The 13528-nt window shown below is 39.0% G+C and overlaps 1 protein-coding gene across 2 annotated transcripts in view; it reads right to left on the bottom strand.

Annotated features, from left to right (window-relative positions):
- Positions 1–13528, bottom strand: part of LOC118006655 (ADP-ribosylation factor-like protein 15) — a 401185-nt gene that overhangs the window by 248405 nt on the left and 139252 nt on the right. For both annotated transcript variants that reach the window (XM_034999370.1, XM_034999369.1), the window contains exon 2: positions 10399–10543. In XM_034999370.1, the coding sequence (XP_034855261.1) occupies positions 10399–10543 (145 nt within the window). The remainder of the gene's footprint in view (positions 1–10398; positions 10544–13528) is intronic.

The raw sequence follows: 13528 nt of genomic DNA on the forward strand, positions 1-13528 counted from the left end.
CTACCTCCCCACCCCCCTAACACATAAGTCTGCACACTTGCACATGGATACTTTGTGTGTACTTCTGAAATCCCTGGATCACTTTAAGGACTGTTGAAGGCAAAGGCATTCCACAGATCTGGTGGCCTTGACTTAGATCCAGGGCATGATTTATGCCATGGTAATTTTGTGACATTTGGACAATTCTTCCAGTCTAGTGAGATTCTTCTAAATATGATTTCAGTATCCTAAAAACAAATTTAATCCACCAGCATTTATTAAACAATCCTTTAGCAGATAACAAAATTGGACTAACTTGTTTCTCTTGTTGACTTAACACATATGCAGCAAATAAGTTTCTAAAAACACCTCATTCAATTTTTCATGGGCGTTTTCTACATTTCTTTCAAATTATCACGACCTTTTTCTATTTTAAGTGAATGGCATACCACCCGACTTTTTTCCAAGTGTAGTAATAAGTGTCCATAGAGGAGATCTTCAACCTTTTTCAATTCCAGGTGCTCAGCTTTCTCCAGGTTACATCACTATATTATCCCAAGCCTTTAAACTCCATTCCTCTAGTTCAGAGTCTCTGTGTAATCTACAGGTTAACAACCCTTTTATACAAATTCCTCGTGCATCTTCAGTCAAGGAATTCACTCGGGACAGAGATCACTTTTGTTTCTCGACCAAGGTGCAAGCTTTCCAGAGATCACTTTTGTTTCTTGACCAAGGTGCAAGCTTTCCAATCACTCTCTGGAGGGTTTCTTGGCCCTTTAAGTTTTGACAATTTAACTATCTTCTAAAAATTATGACAAAGGTAAACGATTGCTGATGTTAACCATCCAATAAAGTTTGGACTCCCTTTGCTTCTGAAGAAAGGGCAGACATTCTTGTCTTGCTAAAATTGGATGGACATACCTCTCTTGTGATGCTTTTAAGAAGCAAATTCTCAAAGGTAGATTCTCTTTTCAGTCGTTCCCAACTCTTCCAACAAATATTTTACTTTTAATTGGCTTGCTATCAAAACATTATAAAGAAATAATTTAAAATAACAAAATTTCACATATAATTCAGCTGTATCAAAGCACTGCTATTTTTATATTCTTTTCTCACTTTTCATTCAAAAGCCATTTAATTTTAAAAACAAATGTAAATTATCTTCAACAGAAGACTATTTCTCCAATCTATAATCTTTTCAATGGAGGTACTAGAATTTAATTAATAAAGCCCCTTGCTATAGGATGTTTAAAGTTTTAGTTATACAAGTGTTGCCAGAATCACTTTGTGTGTATTGTTTCTTTGAAATTATGTGCTTAAGTTCTCAGTGGCATAATTACTAGGTGAAAAGATGTGAATATTTTGGTAACCTTTGATTTATATGAATAATTGTTTTCCAAGAAAAGGGACAACACCAATCACAATGCCACCACGAATGCATGCTACCACAACCTTACCAAGCATTGGGTCTTATCCTAAAGAAAAAACAATATTGGTAAATTTGAGTATAAAATTAACATCTTTGTTTATTCTCTAGTCAAGCTGAATTTCTGGCCAAGTGGAACCTTTCCCATTTATTTTTTTGCCATTAATTCTTTTCATGAAATCTCTCTTTTGATTCATTTATCAATTGCATTCTAGATACTACTTGTAAATATGATTGACTTCTCCAAGTGGGACAGCCATAAACTCTAATACCTGTTACAAATATTTCTCAACATTATTGTTTTCTTCTTACATTTGTCTTGTTTATAAACATTTAGAATTACTGGAAAACTGACTTAAGGCCCCTGGTCTCTTCCTTCATGAGTCATTCTACTTACTGTCTGTCCTGCAGCTGTTCTTCCATCTTCCACATTAAATGTTCACATGCACCAGTGGCTTTCTCACTTCATTCTTCCCTCTAGTTATCTTTTCTTGCTGTTCGGCTCTGTCATTTATTTTAGGACCTTCCTTCCACCTCCTTTTTTCTTCAGTTACATACACACACCCCGCTGATCCAAACAAACAAACAAGCAAAAAGAACCAGGAAGTACGTTTGAACACACCAGCCAAGCTTATCTGGAACTCCAGTGGGGACTGGTTTTTGTAGGTCCACTGATAACTTAAAATCAGCCTGCTTGGCTCTTTTCTACTGCCTTTCTTTCCCCCTTCCTGTCATCGCTAATTAGTTTCTCCAACCTCTTACCTACCTTCATTAGCTACAGTGAACACACAAGACTCAACCAGTAAGCACCTCTCCCTTCCCTCCTATATCCTTCTTCAGGCCTCTCATTCCCAAGCCAGCCCTTCCTTCATCATGATGGAGCCCTTTCACTGAGTCATACGGAACCTCAGCTTTGTTGAGAATTAAGAAAAGTCTTCTCTAGGCTCCAACATTTTCTTGCACTTTTCCATCCTCCTTATGCTAGCCAACAGAACTTTTCCTTTCCCTAATAGTGCCATCCAAGACAAGTGTGCGTTCCTCATAATGCTTTTGGACCACTTCAGCCCAGTCACCTCTTAATAATTTCCCACCTGAAGTTGTGGCATCTGCTTATACACAGACCTCTGCATTTCCATTTATCAATTTTCAGGGAGTCTGGTAATCTACCTGAATGAACGTTTATCCACCACACTCTTCCTGCTTCTATTCTTATGGACAACATTCTCCAAATTAATGATCAAGATATCCTCCAAATTTTCATATCTCCAAGATTACTGGCTCTAATTCACATCTGCTGTCTCTAATTCACTGATAAAAAGTTGTAGATTCCATCGAATTTTCTACATAGATGATTGTGTCATTTGCAAATAAAGATAGTTTTACTTATTCCTTTCCTTTTCTTTTTCTTGCCTAATGCCCTGTTAGAATCTCTGCTACAATGCTGAATCGAAGTGTTGAGAACAGACATCCGTGTCTTCTTATTCTTGATCTGAGGAGGAAAGAATTCTTTCATCATTAAGAATGACAGTAGCTGTAGGGTTTTCACAGATGCCCTTTAACAGTTGTGAAAATTCCTTTTTGTTCCTATTCTGTAGTTTTATCAGAAACTGAGGGTTTTTTTGTTTGTATCTGAATCACATTTTTTTAATTTGATATTATGAATTAAATTTTATTGATTTTTTTGAGTGTGAAATCAACCCTGCATTCCTAGGATAAATGTCACTTTGTGATATATTAGATTTGCTAAATTTGTATTTATGCTTTTTTGCATCTGTATTCATGAGAGATACTGCTATGTAGTTTTCTTGTAATGTCTTCGGTTCTGGCATTAAACTTACTAGTCTTACACAAGTTGGGAAGTTTTCCATCTCTTCAATTTTCTAGATGGTATTATGTAGCATTGGCATTATTTTTTCATTAAAATTTGATAGAATTTACCAGTGCAGCTGACAAGAGTTCAAGTTTTCTTTTTTAACTAAGACTTCATTTCCATTAAATACAGATCTGAGTTTTCTATTTCTTCTTAAATGACCTTTGATGGTTTGTCTTTCAAGGAATTTTTCCATTTAAGTTGTCAAGTTTATTGGTATAAAGTTGTTTATATTATTCTTTTTAATATTTATAAAACCTACATTTATGTAACTCCTCTTCATTCCTGATATTAGTGTCTGAATATTTTTTCCTGATCTATATGGGTAGAGTTGCAAATTTCATTCATCTTCTCAAAGAACCAGGCTTTGGTTTCAATGATTTTCTCTTTCCTTTTGCTTGAGTTCCACTTTACTTTGGTCTTTAGTATTTCTTTTCTTCTGCTTACTTTGTTTTTAATACATTCTTCTTTTAGTTCATTAAGGTAGTAACTGAGGTCACTGATTTGAGGCTCTTCTGTTCTAACATAGATGTTTAGCGCTGTTAAGTTTCCTCTACAGCCCTGCTTTGGAGGCATCCCACAAATTCTGATGTGTTATATGTTCATTTGGTGCAAAATGCTTTATAATTTCCCTTTGGGTTCTTCTTTGATCCATGGGTTATTTAGAAGTAATTTGGTATCCAAATATTTGGGGATTTCCTTAGAAATCTTCTTGTTATATTGATTTCTAATTCAATTCCACTGTGATTTGAGAACATATTTAGTATGACTTGAATCCCTTTAAATTTACTGAGACTTGTTGTATATCCTCGAATATGGTCTAATTTAATTAATTTTCCACATGCACTTGAGAAGAACGTCTTCCACTGTCAGAGTGTTCTATAAATGTTAATCAAGTCAAGTTGGCTGATAGCACTTTTCAAGTCTACTCTATCTTGGCTAATTTTCTTCTTACATGTTCTGTCAATAATTGAGAGAGTATTAAATTCTGACATGTGGGTTTGTCTATTTCCCTTTAAATTCCGTCAGTTTTTACTTTGTGTATTTTAAAGCTGTTAACAGTTATATAAATGTTTAGTACTCCTATGTTCTCTTGATTAAATGATCTCATTATAAAATGAACTTTATTCCCAGCGTTATTCTTTGCTCTAAAATCTACCTCTTCTGATAACATAGCCACTCCAACTTTCTTTTGACTCCTGTTAGCATGATACATCTTTTTCCAACCTATTTGTGTCTTTAAGATTTGTCTCAAGTCAGCATAGAGTTGGGTCCTATTTTTTATTTTTTATTTATTTAATCTAATCTCAATCTCAGTCCCTTAATTAAGTCTAGACAATTTACATTTAATTTGCTTATTGATGATTAGGTTTGAGTGTATCACCCACCCTAGTACTTGTTTTCTATTTATTCCATCTATTCTTGTTCCTTTTCTTTCTGCCTTTTTTGGATAATTTTTGATAATTCCATCTTACCTCATTTGTTGCCTTATTGGCTAACACTCTGTTATTTTAGTGGTTATAATAGTACATCTCTTATCATAGTTCATCTATCTTCAAGTGTTATAACCACTCTACATATAAGAACCTTACAGTGGTATACTTCTTTTTACACTATGACTTTTATGCCATTATTCTCCTGCATTTTGCTTCACGTATGTTATAAACCCCACATTTTTTAAACAATTATCTTATAAAGAGATTTAAATAAGAACTAAATCTTATATAATTACCCCTGTAGTCACCATTTCTGTACTTTCCACTTCTTTGTGTAAATCCAGACTTCCATCTGGAATTATTTTTCTTCTGCCTGAAGGACTTAACACTTCCTCTAATGCTGGAAAAAGTATAACAAAATTGTAATAAAAAGGTATAATGAAAAAGTCTTTGTCTTTTTCCAAGGTATTTTTACTGGGTATAGGTTGATAAATTTTTTTCCCTTTGGTATTTTAATGATGTTGCCCCACGGTCTTCTTGTTTGCGTTGTTTCCAGTGAGAAACACTGGAATCTGATGTCACTCTTATCATGGTTCCTTTGTAACATCCATTACTTCCTTTTAAGATTTTCTTTGTTTTATCCAAAGTTCTCTAGAGAAACAGACCAATAGGAGGTATATGTATACATAGATTTATTTTAAGGAGTTGACTCAATTATGGAGGCTGGCAAAGTCTAAAATCTGCAGGGTAGGCCTGGTAGGCTGGAGAAGCAGGAAAAAAGTCCAAAGGCCACCTGACACACATTTCCTCCTTGCTGGAGGGTGGAATGGTGGTCATCTTTTGTTCTATTCAGGCCGTCAACTGATTGGAGGAGACCCACTCACATTATAGAGGGCTGTCTGCTTCACTTAAAGTCCACTCATTTAAATATTCTCATCCAAAACACAAACATCCAGGATAATATTTGACCAAATACCTGAGCACCTTGGCCCAGCCAGGTTGACAACATAAAATTAATCATCACACTTTATCACTGGTTTTGAGAAACTTTACTATATGTCTTCACTGTAGCTTGTTCTTATCTCTTCCTTGAGGTTTAATGGGCTTCTTGGATTTGTTGTTGATAGTTTTAAGTTTAAATACATTTTAGACCTTATTTCTTCAAATATTTTTTTTCTATCCCTTTCTCCATCCCTTACCTTCACAGACTCCAATGACCCATGTTTGGGGACTTGAAATTGTCCCACAGTTCATGCTGCTCTTTGCACTTTCCATTTTCTTCTCCCTCCCTCAACACTATAGATAGTCTCTAATACTAATGGCCTTCAAGGTTATTACTCTTCACTTCTGCAATGTGTAATCTGCTGTGAATCCTATCTGGTGCATATTTTCACCTCAGATATTGTAGTATTTACCACCAGAAATTTTATGTGGGTCTTTTAAAAATCTTCCATGTCTCTACTTAACTGTATGAACAGACAGAATTCAGTTATAGTAACAGCTTTAAGTCTTTCTTTGCTAATTCCTTTGTGTCAGTTTTGAGTCAGATTCAATTGATTTTTCTTCTCATTATAAATCATGTTTTCCTGCCTTTTTCATGGCTGGTAATATTTTAAATGTCCAACATTGTGAATTTTGCCATAAGTGCTGGGTAATTCTGTTTTCTGTAAATCTCCTGCAACTTTTTTCTAGGATGCATTAAAGTTAGTAGGAAACTGAGCTTTTGGTTTTGTTAATATGATTTCCTAGGTGAGTCTAGAGCAGTGCTCAGCTTTGGGCTGAGTCCTAAGGCAAGACCCTCCTGAGTACTCTGCCCAGTACCTTGTGAATTATGACTTTTCCAATCTGGCTAGTGGGAACAGCCCTAACTTTTAGCCTTGTATGAACAAGGCTAAGCACTGAGTATCCTGGATACTCAAGGGAGACCCTCTGTTCTCTCCCTGTACAACTCTTTCCTCTCCGTTACTGTGTCCCATGAACCCCAGCTGCCTTGGTCTCTCCAACTCTTGCTCCATCTCAATGTGGGGAGTCTACTGAACTCCACCTCAGTTCCCCCTGGAAGCGTGCCATGGCCGAGGAGCTCTCTCAAGACAGTAAGATGGGGCAAATGTAGGGCTCAGCCCATTTGTTTCTCATCTCTCAGGGATGACTATGTTTTGTTGCTTCATATTCATGTTCTTGAAATCAGTTTCATATTTTGTCTGTCCCCCAACCCCTCCCCCCAGTTATTTCAAGTGAGAGGGTAAACCCGTTCCAATTATTCCTTCTTGACAGAATCAGAAATCCTCACTCATTCTTGCTATCACTGCCTCTGTTGAGCATCTTCATCTTTCCTTCCCTCTGACCACCACCCTAATACCTCTGCCCACCACTAGCATGCCCACACAGCACTTATCCTTTTATAAAAACAAATTTCCTGGACACTGCTTCCTCTATTGCTGTCTGCCTTCTTGAAAGAGTAGTCTATGTGCGGTCTTAGCTAAGGGGCCAAGGGTGAAAAGGACAGTCTATACACTGTAATTTCCTCTGCTTGCTCACCACTCCCTCATCGCTCAGGTTTTGACTCTAATACTCTGCGCTGAAACCGTTCACTAATGGCCATAATGTCACCACACCCAAAAGCCATTCCTCAGACTTAAGACTGATGATTATTTAAGCCAATTATTTTGACTTCTTATTCATATCTGACTATATGGTACCAAACAGAACAGCCTGGCTTAGAGTTCCTGTCTAATGCAGATGCTAGAATGTAAGCTCCAACATTTGTCTATTAATGCATACTCAGTGCCTAAATCAGTGGCAGTCATGTAATAGGTATTCAACAAATATGGGAAGAAGGAATGAAACATAGTTGGTGCTTAGCACCCTTCTTCCTTCTACCACCCATCATCCCTCGACAATCTCCAAACCCACAATTCAGTTGTCTGTCAAATCCAGATCCAAACTTTCTCTAGTCAGCTTGTCTTGTGGTATTTGGATCACTGTTGAAAGTACTGCCAATACCTCAAAAGTAGCATGTTCAAAGCCAAATTCATCATTTATCTTAAAATTGCCTGTCATGTTCTCCATACTTTTTACAATTCACTCAATCACTAGGCTAGAAACTTAAGGCACACTTCATTCTTTTCTCTTCCTTTCCTCTGTATTACACAATATGACTGTCACTCTGACGGCATCAATCATATCTGCCTCTAACTCTCCATCCCCACAATTACAGTCCCTACTGGACCCACTCTCCATGGTACACGTCTTAGAAGCTCCTTCACTGTCAGGTCACCACACACCCTAACCTCTGTGTCCTTGGCCTCACTCAACCCAGGAAGATCTCTGTTCTCTGAATGCTTCCTATCCTTCCTCTCCTCACTTCATTCCTCTCTGCTCAGGTACTCATCATCACGAGGCCCTTCTCAAATGTAACATCCTCTGTGCCTTCTTTGACTCCTCGCATTAGAAATGACCCCTTTTAACTTTCTCGTTTTCATCATCAAGTACAGCACTTATCACGCTGTCTTAGCACCTGGCATGCAACAAGTATCAAATGTTTGTCATTAGAAAACTTATCTTCCTAACCTGGGTGTAAACTTCTTGCTGCCAGAGACCTCCAAAAAGGCCTCAAAAAGTCATTGTGCCTGGTTCAGGATAATGACAACTTATAGAAGCTTGATATCCAAAATGTTAGGCAACTTAACATCTAATGTATCAGAAAAATCAACTAGCACACAATATAACTATTGGTTCCAGTAAAAGGAACATGTTCAAAATTTAATGATATAAAACTTATAATTTACAAATAATTATAGTATTATTTACAGACAATCTTTTACATTACAATTCAAAACTGCTTTTCTAGCAAGAGTGCTTCTGATTTATACCTCCGGTTAAGTGAAGAAGACTATATTTTGTATTACTTTTACACATTTTAGGGAACGGTATTTTGCTTGGAAAGAATTACTAAGTTAATAAGGTTTGTATAATTTCATAACCCATTTCTCCAAAGATATCCACAATTTTACCAACAATCAGCAAATACTACTCTCATCACAAATCCTAAGCCTTAGGCACAGCTAAACTTCATTTGAAGACTTGAACTGGCACCCCTACCTCGATCACTAGCTGTGTAACAATAGCCACATCGCCACAACTTTAAGCCTCAGATGATTTAAAGACAGAATCTGGAGGGGAAAAAAAAATCTTACCTGCCATGTAAGGCCATTATAAGGCGCACAGAGTTTTGATACTTTATGCAAAAACAAAATTCAAGTTACTATTGCCTCCTATTCACTCAAAAAACATCTGGAGCTATGTCCAAAGCCTATGCTAGGTTCTGGGTATATACAGCCAAATAAAATGTGCTATCTCTGCCCTTAGGATTTTACACCCCAGGCTGGGGGACATAAATGTAGCCAGCAGTGTTGTAGGCACTAAATAACAGAAATATGGACAATGTACAGTGGGGGAGAAGGGAGAGCTCAGTTCTGTCTTGGAGAAAGGGAAAACAGGAATGGCTTCACCTGAAAGGCCAGTCTTGAGCTCTGCTCACCCTCTGTCATCTCACCAATTACCATAAGCACCTTACTCTTTTCTTCATCCTTTATTTTTTATTTTTTTTAAGATGTACTTACTTGACAGAGGGTGGGGGTGGAGGGACAGAGGGAGAGAGAGAACCCCAAGCGGACTCCCCGCTGAGTGCAAAGCCTATTCCCAGGACCCTGAGATCATGACTTGAGCCGAAATCAAGAGTTGGCCACTTAACTGACTGAGCCACCGGGCAGACCTCTTTTCTTCATCCTTTAATGGTGCTGTCTCTATTGCTTTACAAGTCCACAGTTTCTCATCTACATTTCTAAAATCTGAAAAGCTCTAAGAACCCAACTTATCTGATGGTAAATCCTGACCCTAACTGAGGTAAGGCTCTTCTTGGTCATCAGTATTTTTCCTACTTGATAGGAAATCCTAGTTAATGATTCCATTACCCTCCTATCACCTAAACCAGGCCTTGAGTCATCTTTGGCTTCATTCTTGCTCACCATTCAAACCCAATCAGCCACTAAGTGAGCTCTCACTCCCTCTTCCTTGTGGTGAGGGCCTGTTTTGCTCATTGTGGGATGTTTGGTAGCATCCCGGGCATCCACTCAACAGAAGCCAGTAGACTCTTCCCCTACCTGTGACAACCCAAAGTCTCTCCTGATTGAGAACCACTGCCTAGACTGACTTCTTAGCCACGTCTAGAAACAACATAACCTGATCAGTGGTTCCTGCACTGACTCTCCTCCAGACAGGAGCTCTGAGGAAAGAAGATTCAGACCATCAGCTGAACCGTTTAGGGAGTGTATGACCAACACAAGTAGGCCAGAGTGATTCCTCAAGGGAGACTAGCACTCAGTGAGCCTGAGATGAAGCTATTTTGTTACAGTACTAAAATTCCCGGTTTCAGTGTTAGTTTGTACTAATATTCTCCTGAGCTTGACTTGTCCAGTGGCATTGAAATATCCAACTAGAGAGATACAGGGTACAGAAATTAATGCATCTAACCCCCTACTCTATTTTGAAAAACAGAACACCCAAAAATAAACTGACTGAAGCATTTAACCATAAAGAGAAGAGAGAGGTCCCACAAATAGCATAAGAAACCAGAATATTTGAGGGGTGAAAAAGAGAAAGGGGTAGAACCCTGGCACAGTACCCACCTGTGGTCGACACGATGTTCTCGGGGCTTTCGCTGCAGAGCTTTGACAACAGACTGGTCTTGCCAGAGCCTGTGAGGCCTATGCAAACCAGGTCATATTCAGGTCGTGCGGGCGGTGGTCCCTTGCAGCAGAGTGCTCTAAAACACTGCCAAGAAAGGGGAAAAATGGGGCTCTTTTAAATAAGACAGGACACAAAGCTCAGTAACATTTATAATGACTAAGTATGAAGTAAATAACTTATTCATTATAAGGAGGAGAGGTAACTTCAAGGTGGAGAAACCCAGAAGACATCACCTTAAGTGATCAAAGTTAACGTCCCTAGGAACGAGACCTATGTGGACCTCACGGCTCCCCTCCTGCTGCGACAGGCACCCGGTGAGGAGCATGACATCCTCGCTCAGCTTTCCTGCCAAAAATGCACAGCCTGAATCCAAGCATGAGACAATTTCAGACAAAACCACTCTGAGGAGCATTCCATGAGATGGCGGGCCCATTCTCTAAAATCTCAATGTCTTAAAAGTCAAATGCTGAGGAACTGTTCTAGGTTTGAGAAGACTAGAAACAGCCTTCTGAATTGGACCCATGGAACAGGTGGAGGAAAATGGCAAAGTGAGATTTGGACAACAGGTGAGGGCTGACTTGTGACCATATAATAGACAGCAGTGTTGTATGAGGTCATGTTTTCCTGAATTTAATCACTGTACTGTGCTTTATAAAAGGAAAATCCTTGTTCTGAGAAAACATGTACTAATCAAGTATTTAGAGATGAAGGGTCTTGATGTCCATAATTAATAGGTTAAGAAAATTTCTAAATCTGTTTCCATCATCAGCTCTATATGGTGAGGACTATAAGGCCAACGTGGTAAAATGTTAATGACCGATGAAAATTCCTTCTGTTAGTCTTCCAGCTCTGGTATTATTTGAGAATAAAAAGCTTTTACAAATCATTCAGCAGAGTCCCTGTACATATCACTGCCATCTTGACCTGGGCCAAATTCTGTTTCAGGTCAAATGACCTCAGGATACTATGAACTGTTTACAGTTTGGGCATGGCAAGAACCTGTTTGCTCTGCAACAGTTAAAGGCAGGGAGATTTGGGAGACTGGAAATTAGGTAGTTTATGATCTTTCTACTTATTTGACATTCATTTATTAGGGGCCAATTATGTGCCGACTTGTAGAGCCTTAAATATTTAGATCCCCAGTAACTCAGGAGAGAAAAAGAGGGAGAGGGAGAGAGACCTACTGACTGCTAGATCATCTGGAGATCATGAGAGAAGAGTCCTATAAAAAGTCTGTGCTAATTCTCATTCAGATAAAATCTGAGGCCTAATTGGCTCTCATAAGTCAAGCTTGACTGGTTTTCTCCCATGTTTCTCCTACCTGGTCACTCATTAAGTCCATACCTCCTCTGAAATAGCTCTAGAACTTGTCTACTTCTCTCTAGGCCAAGCCACCATCACCTGGACAACACCAACATTCTCCCACTGGTCCTAGTATATTGACTCTCGCCCTCTCTGTTCTCCATGACAGCCACCATGATTGTTTATAAAGACAAAATCTTATCTTATCTGTTTAACCACCTTCAGTGACCTCCCACTGTTCTAGGGTCCAAACCCTTATGATCTACAAGGTTTTCCATAATCTGCTCCACCAACCCCCTCACTTCCACCTAGCCTCTTCTCCCATCCCTCTCCACTCACTCCTCCCTCTACTCTGCCCCCCGAGCCACACTGACCCTCTCACACCTCCAGGCACTCCCAGATGCCATTCCCTCTTCCCCTAGCTCTTGGCTCAGTGAACTTGTCAGCTTTCAGGTCTTAGCTTCAGCATGCCTTCTCCAGGGGCACCTGATCTGATCCTTGGAGAATGTTAGCAATTTGGCTCAAGCTCTTACGGCACGTTTGTCAAGTCACCACACCGACCATTACAGTTTCCTATTTACCACTAAACCACCTCTTTCCATCTTCATCCCAGTGTCCCCAGGGCTTAGCGGAAGACACAGCACAGAATCTACCTTCAATGAATAAATGTTGAATGAAGAACCCACGACACTGACATTTCACCTAAGGGAAAAAAAAAATGTAAAAACTACTAGGAAGCTTCATCTATTCTTTCCCGGAACCCTCACATTTCAAGAAAATAGTATCAAAGTAAGAGCAACCCTTTACCCTTTCAGTTCCCTTCAATGCCAAAAGTCAGTCCAGTTTTCAAGAGTGATTTTGCTGTATAGGGTCTCCTTGCCCAGTATAACAGGGAAGTTGTCCTCAGTTCACTTCTTGGCTTTTAAGAGGTTCTGCCTACTTCTGGTAAACAATTCTATGATCATCTAATCCATACTCTTCACAAATTTATTAAACTCTAATCCTATTTCTGCTCTGTCTTTTCAAACCTGAGGAGCCCTAATTATTTCAGTCTGCGTGCATATAGCAACCCCTCCTACTCCCTCATATTAGTTGCTGTTCTTTGGCATTATTTGAGTTCCATTATGCCTTCTCTTACAAGATTAATGACCGCAACTATAAAGAGCACCCTAGATGCCAACACATCACATCCTGGATTTGCATGAAGGTTGGCTGATAGTGTGACTTCTTGCAAACTTTATCCCCGAGTCTCTTGGACTCATGGTGAGTTTTTCGAAGAAGCAGATGTATTGCATATGCACATACATGCATATACACATGTGTTCCCTCAAAGAGGACCACTGACTAGCAGCTATTCACTTGGGAGAGTTCTGCCATGTTCAACTACATCAGGCAACACCACTAATCACACTGTGGTTTCTCTCATTGAGCTACTTTGATCTTCACTGGGGAAAGAAGGGAGAGATCCTATTCCTGCTCCCGACTGTCCCTTTCTTGTTCAGCTCCTCTCCCAGAACTCCCTCAGACTATCTCCTGGAGGGAGCCTGACCCAACTATCCTGGTCCAAACAATCAAATCTTAAATACAAAATAAAATTGTAGGTGATTGCTATATTGCCCTGTTTAAGTTATTCATATACCAGTATTACTCAACATACTTTGAAGTTCCAAAATTTCACCTTCATGCTCTTTTTAAAATCCAGAATGTAAAAACGTTTGCAGCCAAACTCATTAATATCTAGATCACCTGTTAATTTTCTCCAGGTCA

Source organism: Mirounga leonina, unplaced genomic scaffold (genome assembly GCF_011800145.1).
Source record: "Mirounga leonina isolate KUSES-001 unplaced genomic scaffold, KU_Mleo_1.0 Mir_98, whole genome shotgun sequence".
Classification (NCBI taxonomy): domain Eukaryota; kingdom Metazoa; phylum Chordata; class Mammalia; order Carnivora; family Phocidae; genus Mirounga; species Mirounga leonina.